A 22,944-nucleotide genomic window follows, 5' to 3' on the forward strand; every position below is an offset into this window, starting at 1 on the left:
TTTCCTTCACCCGAGCGGCTTTGGCAGCGGCAGCGTCTCCCGCAGCTTCCTGCTGCCCCACAGGGTTTAAAGTCAGCTCGTGCAGAGCCGGAGGGCTCCCGGGCAGCAGCGGCAGCCAGGGCGGGATGCAGCTCTCCCCACATTCTCTGCTGAGCCCCACCAAAAGCCTGTCTGATCGCAGCTGTGCAACAACATGCTCCTGGGCTGCTCTGGGACAGGGCTCCAGAGGCCCCCAAGGACCACAGCAGATGATTTCTGCGATGGCAGAACCATGGCATGTCCCCCAGTGATTCCTGCCGCTGCCATGTGCCAAAAGCACCTGCTGTACCACGCATGGGTGAAACGTCCCCTTCGAAGGGAAACTGCCCAGTAGACCAAACTGCAGACGCTCCCAAACTACCCAAAGGGACAGACCTTGTTCCTTTGTCAGATCAGCTTCTCTTTTCGCAGCTGGTGTCCCCACGGGGTGCTGGCCTGCCTTTGGTTCCCCTTCTCTCCTCCAGGCTCAACTTCTTGCAGACCTGCCTTGACGCAGGACTTGTCAGGCTCGAGGACTGCTCACTCCAGCTTTGCCCAGCCCTCCGAGGGGGCTGGCGCTGCCCTACCTGTGGGCAAGACCCGCTGCCCAGCGGCAGACGGACCCTGGCGGGTCTGGCACAGTAGATGCAGCTCAGGAGCTGCTGCTCGAAGGCGGTCTGGCTCTGGTGTGTGGGCCAGGCCAGGGATGAGCTGAGGGTAGCAGCAGGTTTAGGGATAATGCAGCAGTTTTCACCACTACACTCCCACAGCAGCCCCTCAGAGAGCACTGCCTTGACATTTAAAAGTGTCCACCGATGATTCCTCGTCTTCACCTTATTTCAGCGAGGAGACAACCTGGAGGTGAAGTGACTTGATCAAGTCCCACAGTGATGCAGTGGCAGAGCTGGGACAGAACCCAGGGATCTGTCTCCAGGGCCACGCTCTTGACACTTCTTGGAAAAATTGTGCCTCTTGTTCTAGCAAGCAGTTATCTGCTCGGGGCCTGGCAGACATTCATCCCAACACATCTACACCCACGTGCCATGCCTTATCTGTCTCTCCCTCTGTAAAGTAGATGCATCGCAACTGCTTACCTCCTCTCTTTTCAAGGCAGCCGGCCTCAAAATCACCAGTGGGGAGCTGGAGCGGGGCTGGGGTGGTGCTAGTGACTGCCAGTGCTGGGAGCACTTTAGCTTGGGCTGCCCTGCTGCCTGCCAGTCCCTGCACATAGCTTTGCTTTCTCCTCATACCACCCCAACACCTCACTCCAGAGGAACCCATGGTGGGGGCCAGCATCGCTGGCATGACCACGACCCCAAACCCCGTCACCTTCCAGGTATCTTCCCTACCTCATTGCTTCACCTGGTGAAAGGCACCAGAGGGGAACTTTGGAAAGAGCCTCCCAGAAGGCGAAGGAGGGGCTGGAGGAGGGGAGTGGAAGGAAACCCCTGGCCAAAAGCCGCAGCTTGTTTTACTGGGAGGTGAAATGTCTAGAGCTTCGTCTCTGGACTCGGGAGCAGGACTCTCCCAGTCCCTGGCCACCAACAGCTTGGTGCCGGCTGGAGTCTCCAGTCCTTGATGATACCGTCACATCCAGAGTCAGAAAAGCTGTTCAACTTGTCCAGTCTTTGCTGAGGACAGCACTTCCCTTTCACGCCAATCCTTAAGCACTGCTGCCTCACTCCCTCTGAAAGGCAGGGCTGGCCCCCAGACACCCCGTCTGCCCCAGTAAGCGCGGTCAGGCACGGAGAACCACCATCCACACTCACCACACACTGTTGTAAGACACCGGCAGACACCCGAGCAGTCTGTGCATTGCTTGCATCTGTTTCCCAGAAAGTTGCAAAAAATATTAATAATAAAAAGTTCAAACTGAAGCTACCTGCAAACTTTAAAAAAACAGGCATACACAGGCAATAGCCAAGCCCCAGCCTGAGCAAACCTCTCTTCTGTATCTACCTCCTTCTCTTACCCCCAGCCTAGCCTCCCATTTCAGAGGACAGGAGGGAAACACAAACAAAAAGCGAGTTTTACTTACTGACCTCAGCAGCCAGCTCTTCCCCAAGCTCCAGCTTTTACATGTCCACGAGCAAGAACAACCTCACCTCGCAGGGCAGAGGCTGGCGATGTGGGGCTGCTGCTTCGATGCTCTTTAGCTACTGCTGGCAGCCAGCAAGAGCTCTCCCCAGCTCCGCTCCGTCTGCCGGAGCAGAGATTTATGCGGAGCGCGCAGCCATGTGAAGAACGTCGCCAGCGCCAGTGACCCGCTGGGTGCAATATGCAGCTTAAAGCGACAGCCCTGCTCGCCTCGCTCCCCCGGAGTCACCCCGTGCCCTTGCACGAGGGGGTGGACTCCAGCGAAGCGCTCGTCTCTCCCTCACCTCTCTGCCACGATCTCAGTGTTATTAGATGATGCTCTTAAACACACAGCGGAGCTATGTGAATATTTAGCTTTCCTTCCACCTCCTCACCTCCTACCCACCACACACACTTTACCTTAAAAATAGATTGGGATCAATTTTCCTAAACTACATCTGCAAACACTCTCGGCTTTACAGGCACAGGCACCACGACAGTAAATGCACTGTGTGCATACAGACACAATGTGATCACTCAGATTTAAAGCACCAAAATATTGAAGGACCATTTTTAGCTCCTGATAGTCCTCCTGCTCCTTTATATTATTAGATATGTGATTTTTTTTTTTTGTCCTATTGCAAGAGCCCAAGATGTTCAGCCACGAGCATCTCTTAATTTCAATATACCACTGTGTAACAGAGGGAAATTTCTAATTGCAACAAGGTTTTAAATATGGAAAGATAGAAATGCTATGCAACAGCCAAAGATCTGTTCTCACCTCCCATTTGTGAAACGTGAACGTGAATTTTTGATAGTGAAACGGGTCACTGGAAAGAGAAGCAGCTCGTCAAAGGCCACTGAGCAGGGCAGCGGCAAAATGGCGACAGAGCCCCGTTGGCACTCTTGGCTTTCTGCCCACACTGTCCCCTTACACTTCATTGTCATCTTTCACCTCAAAAGTAGGAAATTTCTTTATCCTCAACAAATGCAGCTTTGGGGGACTGTTCGTACCTTTCCATACCAGTAACTTATTTCCAGGAGTCACACACCGATTAGAAACACGGAACCTGCGTGGGGCCCGAGATCAGGACTCCTGGCTCAGTACCTGGCCCCGGCCCCCGCTCGCTGCCAGGCTCCACGCAGGGCACGGGGGGTCTCACCCCGGACCCCGCCATCCCAAGAGGGGCTGTGAACCTCCCTGGGCTCCACAGCGACCCTGGACCCAAGGGCAAGGCATCACGGATGCATCAAGCGTCTCCAGAAGGGGAGCAGCAGGGCCGGGGCAGCCGCCGTCGGGGACTGCGAGTCCATCGGTGCCCACGAGGCCGATCTGGCTGACGGGGAGGGGGTCAGGCTGTGCTCAAGGGCAAACACAAGCTCTGAGGCAACAAGTGATAAAATACCCCGTGCTGACAAGACGTGGGCAGAACTGCTGCGGTGGGGAAGCTGCAGACATGCAAGATGGAACCCCCGAAGTGCCAGCGATGCTGGCCAGGACCTGTCCTGTGGGGCAGCCCCATCTGTCACCCGCCAGGAGAAGAGGCCAACTCTCCATCGCCCAGGACCTCGCAAAATCCTCGTATCAGGACAGAGCAGGCAAAAGGCAATTACTCTGCATCTATTTTGTTCTGGTGCCACAGGCTATGGAAGGCAGGAGACGACTGGGAATCGGCCTCAAACTAAGCTGCTGCCTGGGGAGCTCACATACTCAACTTCAATTTAGTTCGTGATTTAATTTTTAAAAATGCTACAGCATGTAAGGGTGGAAAGAAGGGGCAAGGAAGGGCAAGGGGCAGGACACGGCCGAGGTGCCTGCTGTCACGCTTGGTGCAGGGGCACAGACGCTGCTGGGGGGGGGTGAGTTAAGGGGATACTTTGGTGGAGAGAGGTAGCAAGGGAATGAGCCAGAACTGAGACTCTGCTCCTTACCTGAAGAGCTGAGTCGACTTGGGACAGCTATGAATGGGGGCATCTGAAGCTGGTACTGAGGGCGAAATGCAGAAGATGGGTATAACACAGGAGCAGAGCCCACGCGCAAGAGGTCAGTGCTTGGAACAGCAAGAGGAAATTACTTTTTGCACCTGGGTTCAGGATGCAGCGAAGTAGAGAGAGACGTCCGCGATCTGCCGAAACACCACCTGCAACTTCAGACTCCGGCTCTCACTCCATGGAGCTGCGAGTGTGCGCCCGAGTGTGCCCTCGGCACACGTGTGCCCTTCAGCGTGTTTTGCAAACTGCACGGCCACAGTCCCTGGTGCAGGCCATACACACACTGCTCAAACACAGGACGTGCGCACCGCGCTTCCCTTGTAGGATGAAATTATCACCCTTACTTGGACTCTTTTCAAAGACTTTTTTCCCTTTAAACAACTCGCCCACTCATCCCTATAAACACCAGTGCTAAAAGCTGGTTCTGTTGTTAAGATTTCAAATGACTTGGGTTTTATTGTTTCAAACAAAATCAAAATAACTCACCCACGCTCCCTCCTTCCCTAATACAGTAACCGCTGTCCTGTTGGGAGCATGCCCTACTGCCACATGCAGCTTCAATCCATGCCTTTGGATCAATAGCACGTGACAATATTGGTTTTGATTTTATTTTGAGACGGAGCGTGGCATGCCTGCGTGGGTGTCTGGCTGCAGTGTTACCGACACCTCTGCTACTTGCAGTGCCGATCTGCCTGTCTAAAGCTAGTGCCACCATGCTCAGATTTGGCTGCTTTGTGAGTTAACCTTATTAACACTGGATTTACACTTTTTCCCCAGCTACACGGTAAGCTACCCTGAAAAATCACAGGTCCTCGGTGCTGAGACCAGTGCACCCATGGCATGGAAGTTACTTCTGTTTTCTCTTTGGAAGGCAATGTATTAGTGTATTCAAACAGCCCTCAAAGAGCTACAGCAATACTCTGTAGTTAATGCAGCACCTTTTCCACACAGGTTTTGGCAGCATTTACCATGCCAGGCTGGGTTTCCCTGTCACCATTTAATAGAAACACACAAGCCTAGATTTAGCACCTGAAGCTTTAATTACTAACCAAGGAGGCAAGTTAGAAGTATTATCATTCCAGGTCAGTCCCTCCAGTCTATGGAAAAAGATGGGCAGCTATAGAGGTCAATTCGGCTCAAAAACCTGGAGGATCCCTTAAATACCAAAACTGGGAGTGAACCTGCACTACTTGCTCAAAGCAATTCAGGTTATAGGCAGACGCCAGCAAGTAAGTTCCTGGCGTGTAAGTGATGCTCACCCTCACGCAGAGCTGTGATACCCGGCCGTGCACGCTGTAACACACCCAAGCAGCAAAGCACAGTGTTTTAGCTAGTTTTAGAAACAAGTTGCAGCGATTTACTTTGCAGTTGGAGGGGGGTGGAACTAGGACCATGCTCAGCTGTTGAGTCTCAGCTGAGCAGCAGTAATTTGCTAAACCAAAATAACTCCATTGCTTTAAATGATATAACCCATATTCTTGATTAATTAGCACAGAAGCCAAGGTTAATATATAGTGCTCGACTCCCAGTCACCTACTCTATCCACTAGACCTCACCACCACCTCCCCACTTTCAGCTCCACCAAGGAGTAGGAGGTGATGGAGGAGACAGGTGCCCGTAAGCCCGCTGCCGGTGAAGGACACGCTCCTCTCCGGCGATGGAAGCGATCCGACGCTCCCTCAGCAGCAGATACGCCCTCCTCCCCACAATATACTGCGCTTGGTGCATCTGAAATTGGAACCTACTGACAATTTGCTTTGAAAATGCTTTGCAAAAAAGCCTACTTGTCTCTGGATTGCCAAAATTGTGCTGTTTTCTTCAAGCATACTTTTATTTAGACACCTACATGCTCTTCACACAGGGCTGTTTTAAAAAGCAGCCAAACAGATGCAGCACCTTTACCAGGGGTGCTGACGATCAGGTGAAGTTAGTCGGTGGATACGCACACACCCATCTACATTAGCACCCGTAACGCACATCTAACCTTCATATAAACACCCTTTACTGCAGCGAACGCCCAAATCTTAATTATTATTTACTCAATTTCCAGTAATGCCTGAAGGCCACGCTCAAGATCAAGGCCTTGTTATGCAAGGCACCCCACGAAACTCGAAATCCTGGCCCTGCTGAGGCCAGGGAGGATCCTGGGGCTGGTACCCGTGGGTTTATCATTTCAGCGACGGTCAGACACAGCCCTTCTCAGAAGAGCTTAAGCAGGTAAGGACAAAAATCACATGCAAACACAGGAACAGCTTCTCCTACCAGCAAAGAGCAGCTCTTGCTCTGGTACATGCTGTTTAAAAGGGCAAGATGGAAACTACACCCCATCTGGGGAAGGTAAAGACAGGGAGGCTGATTTGCTCCACGTGACAGTGCCCAGAGAAGGGCAGGATGCAAATCGCTTTAGATACAGGCAAAAAATCTTCCAGGGACTTTTCTGCGTATCCAAGGGGAGCTGCACCTCCTGCACCCAAGCACATTCAGTGGTCTCATTCTTTGCTAGCTCTCAAGAGAGGGCTGCACCGATCTGCAGAAGCTGTTTCCTGCTCTCCTCCAGCATGATGAGCACTGCAGGGAACTGTAATTCTCTCTGTGGCACAGACACCACGATCCAGGATGGAAAAGTTGGATCCATGGGATCATTTGGTGCCGTTCTCTAATTGCACATCTCGCCAAGAAGCTTCCCCAGCAGTGCCTGCACATGGAGCACTTAACTGGGCTCAGCTCTCTGCCAGCGTCAGGCTGCAGACTTCTGGGGCCGCATGGGGAACAGGAAGGAGCCAGGGGCTCTGAAAAACCATTTTTTAGGCTTTTTTAGATTAATTGGTGTTAATTGCCTTGGGAGGCTCAAAAATAGCACTGCTAATGGGAAACACGGATGCAGGCTGAAGGTGAGGTGTGAGCAGAGGCTCGTGATTGCCACATTAACCCCGGACGCAGGTTGTGCCCTGCCCAGTGGGCAGCCAGCAGCGACTGCCAAAAGCCGGGACACCTCCTCCTGTCCAGCTGGGATTTGCCTGCCCGCACCTCTAACCCTGACACCCCCCCAGCTGTGTTCACACTCATACAGGGGCAGAGGGAGCCTTCCTGCTGCCATGATAGGCTTTTTACCGTGAGAGCTCCAAGAAACAGCCCTTGAACCTTCCTCACTTCAGGCTCCTTTGATTTATGGATTCACACCCTTCTCCTTACTTCTGCAACCATGGACGGCCCTCAGCCAGTTCCCAGGGAGCTTCTGTTTCCTGCACCTAGTCCAAGCACAGACACAAGGACACCCCAAAACCTCTACTCACCCCAAGGCTATCCTAAATCCAGAAGAGAAGGTTAGTATTAGATGGGACCGTGCCTATCCACAAGCAGTGGATTAGAGAACAACCTACTACCAGAGGAGGTTACTGCCCGTCGTCTGGGTGGCTGAACCCTCCTGCCTGACGGCAATCGAACGCTGGGGACAGAGCTGTGCTGCTGACGAACAAAGGCAGCGGGGCAGTCTCTGGGGAGGGTGCCCGAGTGACCACACAGGACAAGCTGCTCACAGGCTGTGATCTGGCCTCCTCAAAGCCGGGCAATAACAGACAAAAGCCAAACTTGCCCCAAGGTTGCGCTGTGTTTGTGTCTTCTGGGAGAGCCTCCAGCCCTGTAGCCCTGTCCCACAGCTGGTGACTGTCAAAGATAGGTACAGACAAAACTGGTCTGATTATACAAGCTCCTGCACTGCTACAGGTCTGTCCTTAAATGAAACCCAAACCCCATACTATTAGGGTGCGTTTCCCTCTTTTTAAATATAATTCATATAGAGAGAAACACAAGTTACTGGTACAGAAAAGATTATCTTCGTAGACTCAACAAGCAATAGAAAAGCACACAGCATGGCTCCAGCAAGCACAGCCAGGCCACGCTGCCTTCCCAGCCTCCGTCCATGCACAGAGACCGGCTGGATCCATCAGGTGCTCCTTACATGCCAGATCCCACCTGGCACGCTGGGAGCTCAGCCCCCGGCGCTGGCACGGATACAGGTCACTGCTGGCACCCCAGTGCAACACGGGCACAGCCAGGCTACCTCTTGCCCTCGCATTTGCCTGAGCAAGAGATAGTCGTGTGAGAAAACCAAACAAAATCCCCAGTCACCAGAGGCTCCTGTGTCATCTGCCGTCATCATAGCTCTGGCAATTTAAGCAGTTATGCTGATTTATACCCAAAAAGAACCCAGACTATGATTTTTTTTGTTAAGCTCTTATGGCATGTGCAGTTTATTAAATGTGAGAGGCCGGAACTGTGAATGTACGAAGTGCCCCAGGCACAGCAGAGACTCTAGAAACAAATGAAGAGTTCCAGATTTTGAGAGAAATCAAACATTTGGAATTTTATTGCTCTGGGTCTGGCTTAGACTCATCCCTCTTTTTAGTATTGTTCTCTTTAAAGTGACAGTTTCTAGGAAATGGTGAGTGTAACATCTCTTTTACTGTCTCATACCACTTGATGGCTGACAATTTGCCGGGAGAAAAGGCTGTGCAAGGACAAAAGCAGACCTCAATTACGGCTTCAAAGTGCCAATAACTGAAAACTCAGTTACAATGAGTTGGGGAAGAAGAATGTATTTCAGTAGCTTGGTTAGTCAGCTCTAGCCTGGACCAGTGGACTAGCCGGTCTGCAGACCTCCTGTCGTAATCTCTAACAAAGGTCTTGGGACCTTGGACAACCAGTTCAGTTTTTACCTCCTTCCTAGAGCAAGTTCCTCTATCGTACAGTTTTCTAGCTCCAAAACTGGCCTCCACACTTAGCCAGTTATGGATGGAATACAGGGTCTCGGACATGCTTTCATACATTCCCCTGATCCTCAGCCCAAGCGACCCGAGAAGCATCCAGCCCTTGGGTCCTTGGTGTAACTCCTGCACAGCCGAGGGCTCGGACAGCCATCCTGCACATGGGGCAGCCAGTACATTCCTTTTTCTGCATGTGGCTGATGCACAAGTACAGGCTTGTGTTAAATCCTGCCTCCTATCTCCTTTCCACAGCACAGCTTTGATTCACAACCTGACCTCGGTGTGGGAGGAGGAAAAACAAGGGACAGGTATAGGGGGAAAAAGCAGAAAAAGGGTGTCCCAGCACCAAGAATATCCCAAAGGCAGGAAGATAAGGGACTCAGCTTTATCTCTGGGACCTTAAGCACTGAAGCATCTCACCGAGGACAAGGCTGAGGGGCTGACGCACAGGCACGGAGGCAGCAATACCTCTGCCTTGCTTCTGCTCAGAGCAAAATGCGGGACACGGCAAGGACAGGTCTAGGACCAGCCCTGCGCAAGCGGTCCTCAAGCCATCACCACCCCAGATAAATATACTGATCATGCTGGGGCCCGTACAGATACCATCTGCCCTGCCAACATCAGTCCTGTCCCACAGGATGGGTGGGAGCTATCTGCTTTTAAGTGGTGACAGGTTCCCTTTTCTACTTGGCTTTTGTCCTCCATATTGTCTGCGGGACAAAGAGGAGGGAATAGTTAACAGTTGTCCTGTGCGGTGCAGCGCACCTTGTAGGGGTCATTTCTCCTGCTTCAGCACCCAAAAGGGTCAAATATTCACAGGTGACCCAGAGGTCAGAGTCTGGCCTTTTCCTGGCTTAAATTAAGAAATGTCAAAACCACTCACAGCACCTTCAGGGGCTCCGTAGCAGAGCAGTCACTTTCCCAAAATGAAAACTGCAGCAACTGAGAGTCTCCTCAGTGCTGCAAAAGCCATTGCTCTGAGCAGACACCCCCCCGGGACCTGGCTGCAAAGGGTGGTTAAAGCAGCATAAGCAAAACTGTGGGTATAAGGGATGATCACTGCTTCTCAGATTAAGCCGGGCAGCCATCTGCATTGTGCCCAAGGCACGTAAGGCAGAGTCTCTAGGCTCTCAATTTTGGACTCCGCAGGGGTGATTTTAAGGAAGCCTCCTCTGGCCACCCAGATAAGCAAGGCAGAGGATGCAAAGGAAGAGCCTTGGACTGGCACTACATCGCCTGTTACACGGCAGCAGAGCGCAGGGAACCGCACGCAGCTCTTTGAAGACAGCTCGTCTCTCACAAAGCCAAGCTCAAGTCACAGAGTTGTCCGAAATGCAGGTGCCATCCGCAGTGAGGAAGGGGGTGCCCAGGCAGAGGCAAGCGCAGCACTTGGCCCCAGTGCTCTAGAGGACCAGGTTGGCTCCTGCCTCACCTCTCCATGCCGGGGATGCTGCTCCCCCCCATGCGCTCTCCCAACCACACCTCGCCAGGACCAGTTTCTCCTCCGTGGGATGCTGAGGAGCCTGGCAGGTAATTCTGGCTTTTACTCCAACTGTGTATGCTGGCTTACTGCCCAAGCCTGCCCCTCTGCATAAGAAAAAGTAACTTCATGAAGGATCATAAAACCATAAGCCTCACGCAACTGCTTGTGCAGCCCCAGCCCCGCACACCGGCGCTGCCCGTTGGGAAGGGCTGTGCCTCGGCTCAGTCCCCCAGGCACGACACTTGCCTGCAGCAGAGCCTGCAAGGCCCAGCTCTGCTGTGCCTCCCTCTCACTCACACACTCTCATTGGATAATTACAGAGAAAAACCAAGGCAAATCCCAATTTTAGTGCCATTATAAAACAGAGAGGGGGAATTCATTACCTGGCAGCTGTTAATATTTAAGGAAGAAACTGATAATTTACCTCTGAGGCAATGAATGCAGCAGAGGCAGCGCAAGCCAGAAAATGCTGTTGCCTCCCCCCCATCTCTGTGAAGTTACTTTGCAGAGATAGAATTTCTATCTACCCGTTTATTTCCCTGCTTCCCATGCTAGCACCACAGTCCCGGTGAGGAACAGCATGTATCAGGGCTCTGCATTCCAAAACTCCAAAGACTCTTGGCTCTGGCTGTGCTGTTTCTGCTGCACCTCTAGATTTGGGAGCATGTTTTTTAAATGTCTCCTGGCTCATGCGGCATCTGTGCAACCAGCCCACCTGAGCCAGAGAAGAGGAGCTAAACGGAAGAAGGGCCCTGGAGCTTAACAGAAAGACTCATACAGACGTATGGAAAGAAAGGTCAGACAATTTAAGATGACTCTGGGGAGGCAACCAGATCACTGGCTGCTTCTCTGAACAGCCCAAATCCCTGGAAGAACCTCCTTATACCTGTCAGACTCGAGCCCTCCAGAAAGTTTTCCGACACATCCTGCCTCCAGCTAGGAAATATTTCAGCACAGCCTCTCTCCCAGGTCTGCATCTGCCCAAAACACTACAGAAGGTCCCACAACTGAACAGGAAGATAAAGCGTTACAAGAACAAGTCACGGCTCAGTGTTTACCTGCTCAGTTCCAAGAGGGCTGACACCAGCACAGCAGCCTCCAGGTGTCATAAGAACAGTCTTCAATTTAGCAGCAGCCGCCTTCCCTCCCCCTGATTCTGGCTTCTCTTTTCCTCTCCATCCCCCTTGCTCTTGGATTCTCGGAGCACACTTACACCAGAAAGTCTGACCAACGATAACAGCATAATTATACCCATGCAGTTAAACAAAACATAAAGGCTGAGGGATAAAAGAGGGTTTACATTCGCACTGCCCTTGCACTGTGGTAGTCTACACATCAATGAGACAAACAGGCTACCTCATCTTAAAAGAGAGGGAAGACGCACAGACAGCCACCGGCAGCAAAGGCTGGCTGGTGCAAACCTGCTATGGTCAAGCTCCTGAGGGACTGCAAGGAAGGATCAGTTTAATCTTCTCTCAAACAATACAAGACAACCAGGAAAAAGAAGCTTTGGGGCCAGAGCACAAGTGCCTGGGAGGAAGCCCCCGAGGCTGTGTTTATCCTTGCACCCCAGCATCCGTCTAAGCCAATTCTGCAGTCCACAGTGAAGTCACAGGGGATGGATGGGGGCACCTGACTTCCTAGCACTGCCTGGACAACACACGATGCGGCAGGGACAGGAGGACCTCCCTGCCCGGCTCTGCCGTGGATGCCACGCTGCTCTCCAGCTCTGCTCCCTGCCCAGTGACACCAGGAACTGAACTCTCATACTTGCAGGCCAGGCAGAGGGTCAACCACAAGCATCTGCTCTGTGCATCGCTCCTGCAACCTGACAAACCCCAACTAAATCATGAGAGAGAAAACCATCAAAAGAGCTCTGGCAACCTGGCTTTGGGGTGGGGGGGTATGATCTACAAAATTTTCCCTTCTTTTATGGTTGCTTCATAAAAAAGGTATTATAAAAACATTTGTCCTAGGGAATGTCTGGCGATGCAGCGTGCTTGCAAATTGTTCAGTGTCTAAAAACATCAGCAACCCATGTCTGCAAGTCATCACTGCAATGAAACACGGCTTCTCTTTCTCTTGACTATAAATGGTCTTTGCTGACGACAGGGTGGAGGACAGGTTTGAAGAGCTCCCTCAAGCTGATGCGCGCCCCTGGGAAGAGGAGAGTCCAGATGAACAGGACCATTTCTAGAGCACAGGTCCCCAAGGAAGGGAAAGGACTGGGCTTGACCCTTACCTCCCTCCATGGTTTTTGCTCCAGCAGGTTGGACCTCAACCCAATAAAGTGCTTTAGCCCTTGAACTCTGGCATGTGCACAGTCCCATTGACCTCAGACTTTAGCTCAGTGCTGACCTTAAACACAAGGCGCCCAGTCCCTCCCCAGGCAGTCTTTTCAGGAATACAAAGCCCCTTTCTTCCGTAGACCCTCTCCTTTTCCCACAGTGGTTGCTCTCTGAGAAGGAGGTGAGGAACAAACAACCTCTGATATTTCTTAAGTGTTAGAAAAACCCCATCCTTCTAGTAACCCTCTAAAATACATCTGTTACCAAATCAATCAAGAGCTGAAGCATTATGACCTTCTCCACAGCAGTGGGGTTAAATTTATGAACAAGCCTTTGATGTCTGCAAGCTTCATGTGGTACAAAACCTTCTGCTTTGATGTTACTTTCAAAAGAGAGGAAGCTCGGAAGGTGTGCAGTGCACGAGTTGCAGGCAGCACTCGGATCTGGCACAACTGCAGGCACAGGGACCGAGCTCTAATGCAGCTACTTTGCTCAGGGCTCTTCTGCAACAGAGAGAAAGTGTGACCAAACGCGTCTCACCCTCACCAACTTCTCCCAGTTCAAACCCACCTTTGCTCTGCCTGTGGAGAACCAGGCACTCACAGCCCTGAGTATTCCCACGGGAGCTCCAGACCTGACCTCAAAGGTAAAGAGGACCCTGCCCTTGTCCATCCCCCAGACCCAGGCAGTGCCGGTCCCTCTCCTCCCAGCGATCACCAGCCATGGCTGGGAAACTCCCCTTCGAGGGGCAAGGAAGCCAGTCTCTCTGCCCCACCAGCGATGTGACCATCTCCACCATGCACAACACCAGCGTCTTGCACGGCAGTGGCAGGAAGGTCTAAGTCACACGAAGGGACCCTCACAGGAGGGCCCCTGCCACAGGCCATGGCACGCTCTCCTACCTTACGTAGCACCTGGGCCATGGCTTCTCCTATCCATCCCAGCATCCCCACGGCTTTGCCAACAGGCTGAGCCCTTCTCCCAGGGCCCGACAGAGCTCCCAGCAAGGACAGGCTCCTCTCCATCCCAGAGCTCACTTCTCCTCCCTTCACTTTTCCCTGCCTCTCCTCCCCTCTCCCGCCTCCTCCCATGGGGAGTTTCCCAGCAGCTCAGTAATTAGTATCATCATCACCAATGCTAATAACACCACCACAGCTCCTGCCATCCAAAGCTCAAACAACTTTACAGCCATCATCACGCCTCTGTAACCTCCCCAGGGTAGGCAGGGAAGCGGCATTACCCCGTCACACAGATGGGGAAGAGGGAGGCAGACAAGAGGCAGCCGGTGGCAGAGATGGGCAGTGAACCCGGGAGCTCTGACTCAGGCACCGCACCTGCGGGACCTCCCTGTCCCAGGGAGCCACCGGCTGCAGTACGGCCCCTGTGGAAGGAGGTCAGTGGCTGCGCTGACAGCAGGACTTATCCAGAGATTACATTGCTTGGCTTGGGGCCTGGGATGAGTTTTTTTTTCTGGTCAGCCTTGCACACAGCCTCAGTTCCCCTCTGCAAAATGACCGTGGGAGAGCAGCACACAGGACCACATGCGCAGTCTGAGTTCATGCCTTCTGATGGGACAGTGGGTATTGTGGCATCCCATAAAAGCACCTTAGATAAACCATTAGAGCTCACCTCTAATTAAGGACTTGCTGTTTATTGATGGATTAAAGAGGATTTTTGCTTTGAGCATTCACAAAATGAGGAATCTGGGGGGATGCTTGTCTGAATAGCCTGACCAGGGAGAGTTTCTCTCCCCATCTTGGGTGGGATTTTCTACACCTGATTAAAAAGGCTCCCATGGATAGGAATTACTTTCCAAAAAAGCCTGCCTGCACTCCCCTACAACAGACTGACGCAGCCCTGGTAGCCCCCCGACAGACGGGACAAAAACAGAATGCAAGGCAAGGGGCTGCTTCGCTTTTGGCAAGCACTCGGCAAGACAACATTGACTTTAAATGATCAGAGGTCTGGCCTATGCTACAAAGTCAGGCTGGTAGGACTGTCAGCTGGGAGCACCAACACAAAACAAAATTCACCTGAAGTGACCCAGCCTCGTCCATCAGAACATACTGCAGAGATGTTCTCCTGGCAAGAGAGCTCTTTCTGGAGCGTATCTCATGTGTGGCAGGGCACAGTCTGAAGACAACCAGCTGGTGTAAGCCATGTGCCGGCGGGGCTCTGCTGCCTGCAACAGGGCTGACGGACCATTTATTCCTGTGCCCGGACAAACGGCTTGCACGCCGCACCACCAGGCACTGCAGGGGTCAGGGCAGAATTTCAAATGCCTCCTGAGCCTCTCCAGCTCTGGCTTCTGTAGACCTCCTGGATTTCTGAGGTTGTTTCAGAAAACTTCAGGAAAGGGGATATAAATATACCTGCCTTTGTTTCGTGGGTGCACAGGCAGCGGCAAAATCTAGCTGAGGGCTCTGGCCTTCTTGGCAAGGAAGGATGGCAGGATGTCCTGCTGACAGCAATGCTGGGAGGCTTCAGTGTCCCACCTGCATTTTTCTAAGCAAACTCCTCTCTGCCATTCAGAGCACCTGCCTACAAAGACTGCAAGCCTGATCATGCAATGTAACTCTGTATAGCTACTGGCCTGAAGAAAATCCCAATAAAGCACTTGTCACCATCATTTTTATGGGATATGGACTACGATCCATTAGATACCAAATAAGGGGCATTCTTTAAAACATAAGACAGGCAGTCGCCCTTCTCCTCCAGTCACGAGCGCTGTACAGTGCATTGATCTATTAGCTCTTGGGATAAAACAGGACATGTTTAATATCTGCAAGGAGGAAGACGTCATTTTGTTCCCCCCACACTGCTGCTCTGCATATCCTGTTGAATTTTCTCTATGCTGTTTCGCTACCATGTGCGCCAGGCATGCCTGGGAACTGAACTGAAAATGGACTCTCGGGGCTCAGCTCACAAATCCAGAGTAAGTAGGGAGCTAACACACACACACTGCAAAGTCAGGGCACACAGGGAAGAGGCCTCGGGAGAACAGCTGGTGAAAGAAGTCTACAGCAGTCAGGTAGAGCCTGAGCCACCCCTCTACAAGTGCAAACCCTGGGCTTTGCATCCCTGCTGTGTGGTCACCCATCCCTGAAGGATGGGAGGAGCAGCATGTCCCTCACCTGCTTCCAGAGTCAGGTACAGCATGAACCCCAGGTGTCTGAAAGGCATCTCCTGCGACTGGGGTATGCATGTCCGTGTCTTTCTTTGCTCTTGCATGGACTTTCACCAAAACCGCATGTGTACTGTCAAGAGGTCACTAGTGGTTGGCAACGTCCCATGGGGCCTTTTCTTAGACACAGCCTATGTACTCACAGCTACACTCCTGAAGAATCCTTTTTGCCTTGCTCTTGATGGGGCATGGCTTTTGTTTGGTTTCTGGCTGAACGTCTGAGTTAAAAATACAAGGCTATTTCTGGCAGAAGTGTGGGGTTTTTTTTTTTTCTGCCTTTGTATTGCCTTGGATGCCCCCATGCTACTGTCTCCTTTCTGGCTCAGATGAGCTTTGTTTTCCTTCTCAATGATCATGTTTGCACTGGTGAGCAGTAGGAAATGCTTTTCCTGTTAGACCACTTTCACGAGCACTGTTGGGAATGAAGAATGAGCTCAGAGAAGTCTAAAAAAAACACAGTTGGTGTAAAGATCCTGTCTCCAGTGGTCAGAGAACTGAAAACCAGGAATGTCTGTGATTAAAAAGGGATGTGTACATATGCACATGCACACAGGTACAGCAGGATATGTTCTCGCCGTGATCCGCAGACCAGGAACAAAGGACTCAGTGCTAGAAAGACTTTCAAGCATACCCACTCTACAGACAGGCTTCATATCAAGCTCTGCAGCTCAGACCTTCCTTACCCAGCATGAAAATATTTTATTTCGCTTTTCTTAAATGCCAAGAAAAAATAGGCCTAGCTTTCCTGGCTTGGATTTATTTTACCTGGAATCACTACATGATCACAGGACTGTGATAGTATGTTACAGTCTCAGTATAAAGCAAGAGCCCAAATACTTTCAAGCACCCATGCGATCATTAAATCTTTGCTGTTATGCTCCATTATCTCCCGGCAACATCAAGCTGAGGACTTGGGGCTTCTCACTTGAGATCACTGAGTTTGAGTATCTGCAAGCCCCTCCCATGATCCAGAAACATGCCATTGTTTGTGGGTGTGATCCCTGTCTCCAGGACTGAGAACAAAACCAACACAGCTGCAGGAAACCTCCCCAGTACATTGTACTTGCCACGTGTCACAACATGAACATCAACACAACTGGAAGGTAACGGCCAAACAAAAAGCTCAATTGTTCATGCTAAAGACATCAAAAAGGCACATGAAAAGCTTTCCAGGACAGGGATCCCCACCACCTTCTGGGGAGCGAAGCACAGACTGAATCAGAGCTCTTCAACACCCAACAGAGGACTTGCTGCATGCCAGTAACCCATAAATCACTGACACCAGGGCCAGCTCCTCTTTCCCGCTTCCGCTCTTTAAGCATGCTCCACCTAACTTGCTTCCAAAGAGAAGTTCCTAGACAATGATTTTCTATCATTTCTGCCTAATGATTGATGAATTCAAAGAGACCAGTCTGCACATTGCCACCCTGGAGACTGTCTACATGATCAGGAGATGAGAGGGAACAATACCTAAGGTCTCAGATTTGGCAAAGGCAACCAGCATTTTTGGTTGCTCATCAAAAACCTGAAAAGGGCTCTGTTTCTTGAAGGCAAGAAGACCACTCCTCATGAACCCCAGGAGGCTGATCAAGTCAGGCTCCACACAGCAAGGGCTCCAAATTGCTGTGTTCTTCTGGAATTCAAGGCATCACATCCTGATAGTCCCAAACTCAGGAAAGTTCAGGTCTAAACTCTCATCCCTCAAGAGAAGGTTACCAATACCACCACTAAATACCATTTAACATCCATCTCATAAACCAGTTCAGGATGGAGGTCGGTACCATTGTTCTGCTTAATGAACAGTGAAGCTGAGGCTCAAAAAGGCAAAATGATTTGCCTACAGTTGCCCAAACAGTCAACAGCAGAGCTATATGCAGGCTCTGTTTTCCAGCCAAGAGGCTGGAAACTGCCACGGACACCCCCATACCAGGTTAGGAACGAAGTCAGAATGAACATGCTATAAGAAACTCCCAGATCAGTACTGGAGGAAAAAAACATCTTCCTACCGACTGTGACACTTGGACTCGGACTTCGCTGGTATCCAGTGGCGATGTACGTGACCCCTGGGACTTTCTCTCTGAACTGGATTGGTGCTCCCGATATTTCTTTGACCTTGCAGGTAATGACAAGAACTCTTTTCCAGAGATCTTCAGGTCTCCCATGTGATGGCTGTCCCCGTTCTGGTCCTTGGGAAAGCAAGAAATAGTAATTGCACAAATTGCTTGTCTCAGGTACGTGGAGATCTGTTGGCAAGCATGCACAGAACAGAAGACACAAAGAAGCAGGAAGTTAACACGGCGTTTAGGTGGTGTGAATCGCCACTCGTGATGTGCAGGGTTGAATGAGGATATTTTGCCTATGTCCACAGCAGATGATTTTAATGAGCGGAGAGGAAGCATCCCCCAAAAACCACACAATAGTCAACCTCTCCACAGGGAAAAGTCAGGAAGAAGTATCATTGTCTTAAAAAATGCAGGTATGGAGGTAGAGGCATGGCTGGTTTATTTGCAGGCACAGGGAACGATAGGTGAAAGATCCAGCAGCAGTCACTGCTGATAGTGATTTCTGGCAACTGCACTCAAAAACCTCTTCCAGAGTGGCAAGCTCATCTTGCCCAGGATACAAAACTTTTGGCTCAAGTCCCTCCACTTGCTGTACCTTCACTTCCCCCCAGCGCCCAACCATGCTGCAGCCCACTCTGAACCATGGATAACCCAACCATGCCCCAGGGAACATGGCTATGCTAGATACTCCACGGCATTTTCCACCTCTAGGATTTGGCTCCCGGCACACATGGAGCATTGTCTTGCCTCAGTGTCTCCCAGTGGTTTCATCAAAAAGAAAAGGAAGATGAGTCCTTACCCAATACTTTCCTAAAAGGCAGATTAGCATAAATGGTTGGAGTGCCATTCAGGTCTTCTTCCAACCCTGATGCTACCAGGACATGGGGACCACAGGGCAACATGACTAACTACGGCAGATGGTTACAAGCTGTCCTCTGTTCTCTCACTGCCATCCTCCTTGGGTCTCTTAAATGTTTGTGTTCAGTGCTCCCATGGCCGTATAAAGTATATGATTATGACCCCTGCATAGTGCATGGGGAAACTGAGGTGACAGAGATTACACGTCTCCTGAATTCTAGCTTTTGTCTCTTCTCACCGCAAGTCCTCACTTTGCTTTTGCAGGCCCTGCCCCATGCCTGGCTGTCCTGGTTTCAGGACGCTGGCTCCTCCATTCTCACCCCCTTCCCGTAAGACACACATAACTCTATCCATTATCTGTCAAAAGGCTCGGGTTAGTGGCCCTGCCTGTATTATCACAACAGCCTCATCACGGCTGTCCCACAGATGAGGCCCTTGTACAGAAGCACCAGCAGGAAAAGCATTTAGCTCCAGATACACTTACTAAAGGCACCAGGCACTTCACATGTAACTGGTGGGAACTGAGTCCCTAAACCTGCTTTGATGTTTCTGGGCCGCAAACCACCTTTTTATCATACATAAAGCACTGAGGGGACTCCCCAGGGTGTCCTCATTGCAGCAACTACATGCAGGTGAAAGCAGCTTGGGCACAGCTCAGGAGATGACCCAAGGGCCCAGGAGACTGGGATCTTAGGGCACACGCAGCAGAAAGCCAAGGACACTGAGCAGGATGCACACCAATAGTACAGTAGCATGCTGTAGCCAGAATGACTTTTCCATTCCTTGCAATGCAAACAGGAATAGTGAGAACAAGTAAGGAGACATTTGTTGCCCTAGATGCTATTGATGGGACCAACTGCAGCCAGGCCAGTGTCCACATTTTGAAAAGCTGCCACAAAAGTGGATTTCAGAACTGGAAAGAAATTGCCTTCCAGTGCCTTACTGCCTTAGTTAGAGGCCTCAAACTGTGTAGTTCATGACAAGAGGAATAGATGACTCAATTATAGCATGTAAGCACCTTCAGGGCAAAACCCAGCATGTGATACAGAGATTTTTAGTCTGGTAGAGAGAGGAATAAACAAGAACCAACGGCTAAGAGCTAAAACCAGAAAAGCTCAAAACAAGGAGTAAGGCACAGGTTGGAGAGAGCAGGATGACAGGGAAGCGGTGTCCCTGCTATCTGCTGGGGCATCCAGCGCTGACGTGGGTGCGTCCTGGCAGATACGCTCTGCCCAGACACACAACTCCATGCACAAGCATTGCACAAGAGTTCCTGGCCTGTGCAGTAACAGGAGTCTCTGCGGACTTTGAAGGCTATCTCTGGCAGAAACGAAGGACAGAGAAGGTGAGACAATAACAAGAGGGTGCTGGAGAGATCACAGTTCACTCCACTGATTTATTCTTTACAATCTTATCACCCTTACCATAGCAAGCTTGAAGCAAACAACCCTCTTCCATGACTGTAATCACCTGTCCCTAAGAGGTGCAGCAGGGGAGAGGAAGGGGAATTGCATCCAAAACATCTCTTGAGAGAGGTGAACTTGCACACACCCCACAGGACCACCACAGGGGGAATGGGACAGCTCATGTCTGACTCCACGGTTACAGACTACCCAGAGCTCCTGTTTTCTCCAGTCTCCCCGTGAAACCCCTGAAATCCCATAACCCTGCCTGAACTATCGAACGAGGCTCAGCTTTTACAGCAAAGAGTAGGAAACTAACAGCAAATCACACATCAGCAAAACTCTCCCTGCCAGCATCCTTCGGGCCATGCTGCTCCGATGAGGATACACAATTGTCTCCCTGACACGGGGCACCACTGTCCCTGCTATCAACACCTCAGAGATGGAGTTGCACAGGTTAAAGCAGGTAGGAGCCAAAACAGCCAGTGGGCAGTTAGGAGGATAAATAAATATACATAAGTGCGTTTGGCATTTAACTCTCCAAGAGAGTAAATTCAGGGAGGAGCTTTTGTCTGGCCCTCCCAGTGCTTACTGGGATGTTTAGGCACCCAAATGGTTTTGCAAGCCTGAGGTTGTTTCCCATTGACCATCTGCAACTACCTGCAGTAGGTAGGGTGAGTTTTTCTCTCTGTGACACTTCTTTAAAAGGAGAAATGCTCCCCGAGACACTCAGGAGAACTGTGCCTGGAAAGCGCTGGATGAATGTAAATTATTTGTGCCCACGGCATGTGCCAAAAAGGCAGAGCACGGCTGCCTGCCTGGCCACCTCCCTCTGGGAACAGGCATGACTGAGCCCCATGGCAGCACCAGTGCCTGCTGCTGGGCAGACCCAGCAATCCTGTGCAGGATCTTCTGAGAAACTTAAATGATCCCTGTAGCTGGAAAGGCTCAGTGCCTCCCAGCTGACTACAGAAACAGCCTTTGCCCTGGGGACACTGAGAAAATGCTGATCTGCTTGGATCTGACATTTCCAGCAGTGAACCAGAGCAGAGGCAGTCCTGAGAGCCCTTTGGAACAAAACCCTCTGCCTCCTGCAACGCACCATCTCCTGCTTCTGACCTCCCCTGCCCTACTTGTGCTGAATGCAGCACTCCGCTGGGCTAGTAAGGCACTAAGATTTGCCACCAGCCACTGGAGAGGCTAAAATGCTAATGATTATCCTCCCAATAAAAGCCTGTTTTTTCAAAAAAACAGAAGTGGCTTTTTCAGCTTTCAGTTAAGTGTCTTTTTAGTTAGACCAGCTGTTCCTCTCCTCCAAGCTCTCTAGAAACCCTCTTTGGTAAATCCCATTGACTCCAGTGATATCTGCTAATTGCATACTTCCCTGCAAATGAAGCCAGTCAACAAGCCATTACAAGATTCCTACTGGTATTTAATCTCTGAGGCCAGACATCTTTGCTTACCTTTTCAGAAGGGAACTTCAGGAGGTCTAAGCCATCCATGTTGTTCCTTTGGTGTCTCTTTGGCCTGGCTCCTGCAAAACAACGCACTCTTGCATCAGGAGGATGTCACTCACTGACAGCACTAATGTCACACAGATAAAATGCAAACCAGGGCAGATGCTCCGTCCGCTCCCGTTAACCACAAAGTCAAAAGGACGGGATGCTGCAGCTGTGCTGTCCTTGAGATTCAAATGTGGGTTTTTTCCTCTATTGTTTTGGGTCTTTTTCAAAACACTATCACAGCACAGTCAGCAACTGCTAGGGCTGTGTAAAGCTTTTGCTATTGAACCAGTGGCAGGGTCACACTACGACCCTGATCTCAACTGAGGTCTCTGGAATTCAGGAGTTACAAACCCCACTCTAAACAACAAAAGTCAGGGGACTGACATTGAAAACAATCATAACAAAAACATAGTTTAATAAATGCGTGGATTTGTTGCTTTATCTTCATATTTTTAACTTAAAGAATGTATCTGGGACGCAGCTTTGAGCTTTTCTCCACAGTCACGAGGGCTGGAAAACTAAGTGAGGGAGCAATTATTTTTTAACCATCGTAAGCCCAGCCCTAAGGGGAGCAAAACCTTGCCCTGAAGCTGAGATAGAAATCAGAAAATTTGGCAGCATTCATTATATTTGAAATTTCATAAAATTCCTTTTAATGTAGTATTCTAGCGATAACCAAGTAGGTGAAACACAGTTCAGCTCTGACTCCTGCTTTCCAAACTCTCTTTACCTCCATGTCTCCCTCCAAACTGCTTCCAGCTTCTATTGCCTTGCTCATTAACACAGCCAGGATTTACAAAATGGCCCTGGGATACCTTCACCACGTCTGGGAAAACTTCCGCTCTTTCACCCTGCTGCTTCCCTTCCCTGATCTTTCCCGGAGGTTCAGTTTAGCTGGGCACCACACGACATCCCACACCAGCAATACCAGACAGGGCAGAAACGAAAGCTTTGGGCTTAAGGTCCCATGACAACTTCCAAGCTTCAAGGGAAATCCTGGGGGAGGGTGAACGAATGCAAGGAAATTGAAACCCATCCCCATGCTGAGTCCTGAGAACGGAAACCACTGAACTTTGTGTGGTTCCTGCAACAGCAAACTCACCAAACCTAAAGATTCCCCAGTTTCCCACCACCACCTAACAGCACCGTTGCTTATGTTACAGCAGCACCCGTGGACCCTGTTCAAACCCAGGGTGCCACTGAGCTGCTCACTGGACAAAATTAACAAGAGAGAAGGCACAAAATCCATTAACCGCTTCAAGACTGACTGTAAGCAGAACATGGTGATCAAATGGAAAAAGCAGGCATTCC

The 22,944-nt window shown here is 50.7% G+C and overlaps 1 protein-coding gene across 1 annotated transcript in view; it reads right to left on the reverse strand.

The window, feature by feature from the left end:
• GPSM1 (G-protein signaling modulator 1) overlaps positions 1-22,944 on the reverse strand; it is a 58,058-nt gene that overhangs the window by 8,757 nt on the left and 26,357 nt on the right. The window contains exon 10 of the mRNA XM_010282462.1: positions 21,592-21,662. Within this exon, the coding sequence (XP_010280764.1) occupies positions 21,592-21,662 (71 nt within the window). The remainder of the gene's footprint in view (positions 1-21,591; positions 21,663-22,944) is intronic.

Source organism: Phaethon lepturus, unplaced genomic scaffold (genome assembly GCF_000687285.1).
Source record: "Phaethon lepturus isolate BGI_N335 unplaced genomic scaffold, ASM68728v1 scaffold24662, whole genome shotgun sequence".
NCBI classification, from domain to species: Eukaryota; Metazoa; Chordata; class Aves; order Phaethontiformes; family Phaethontidae; genus Phaethon; species Phaethon lepturus.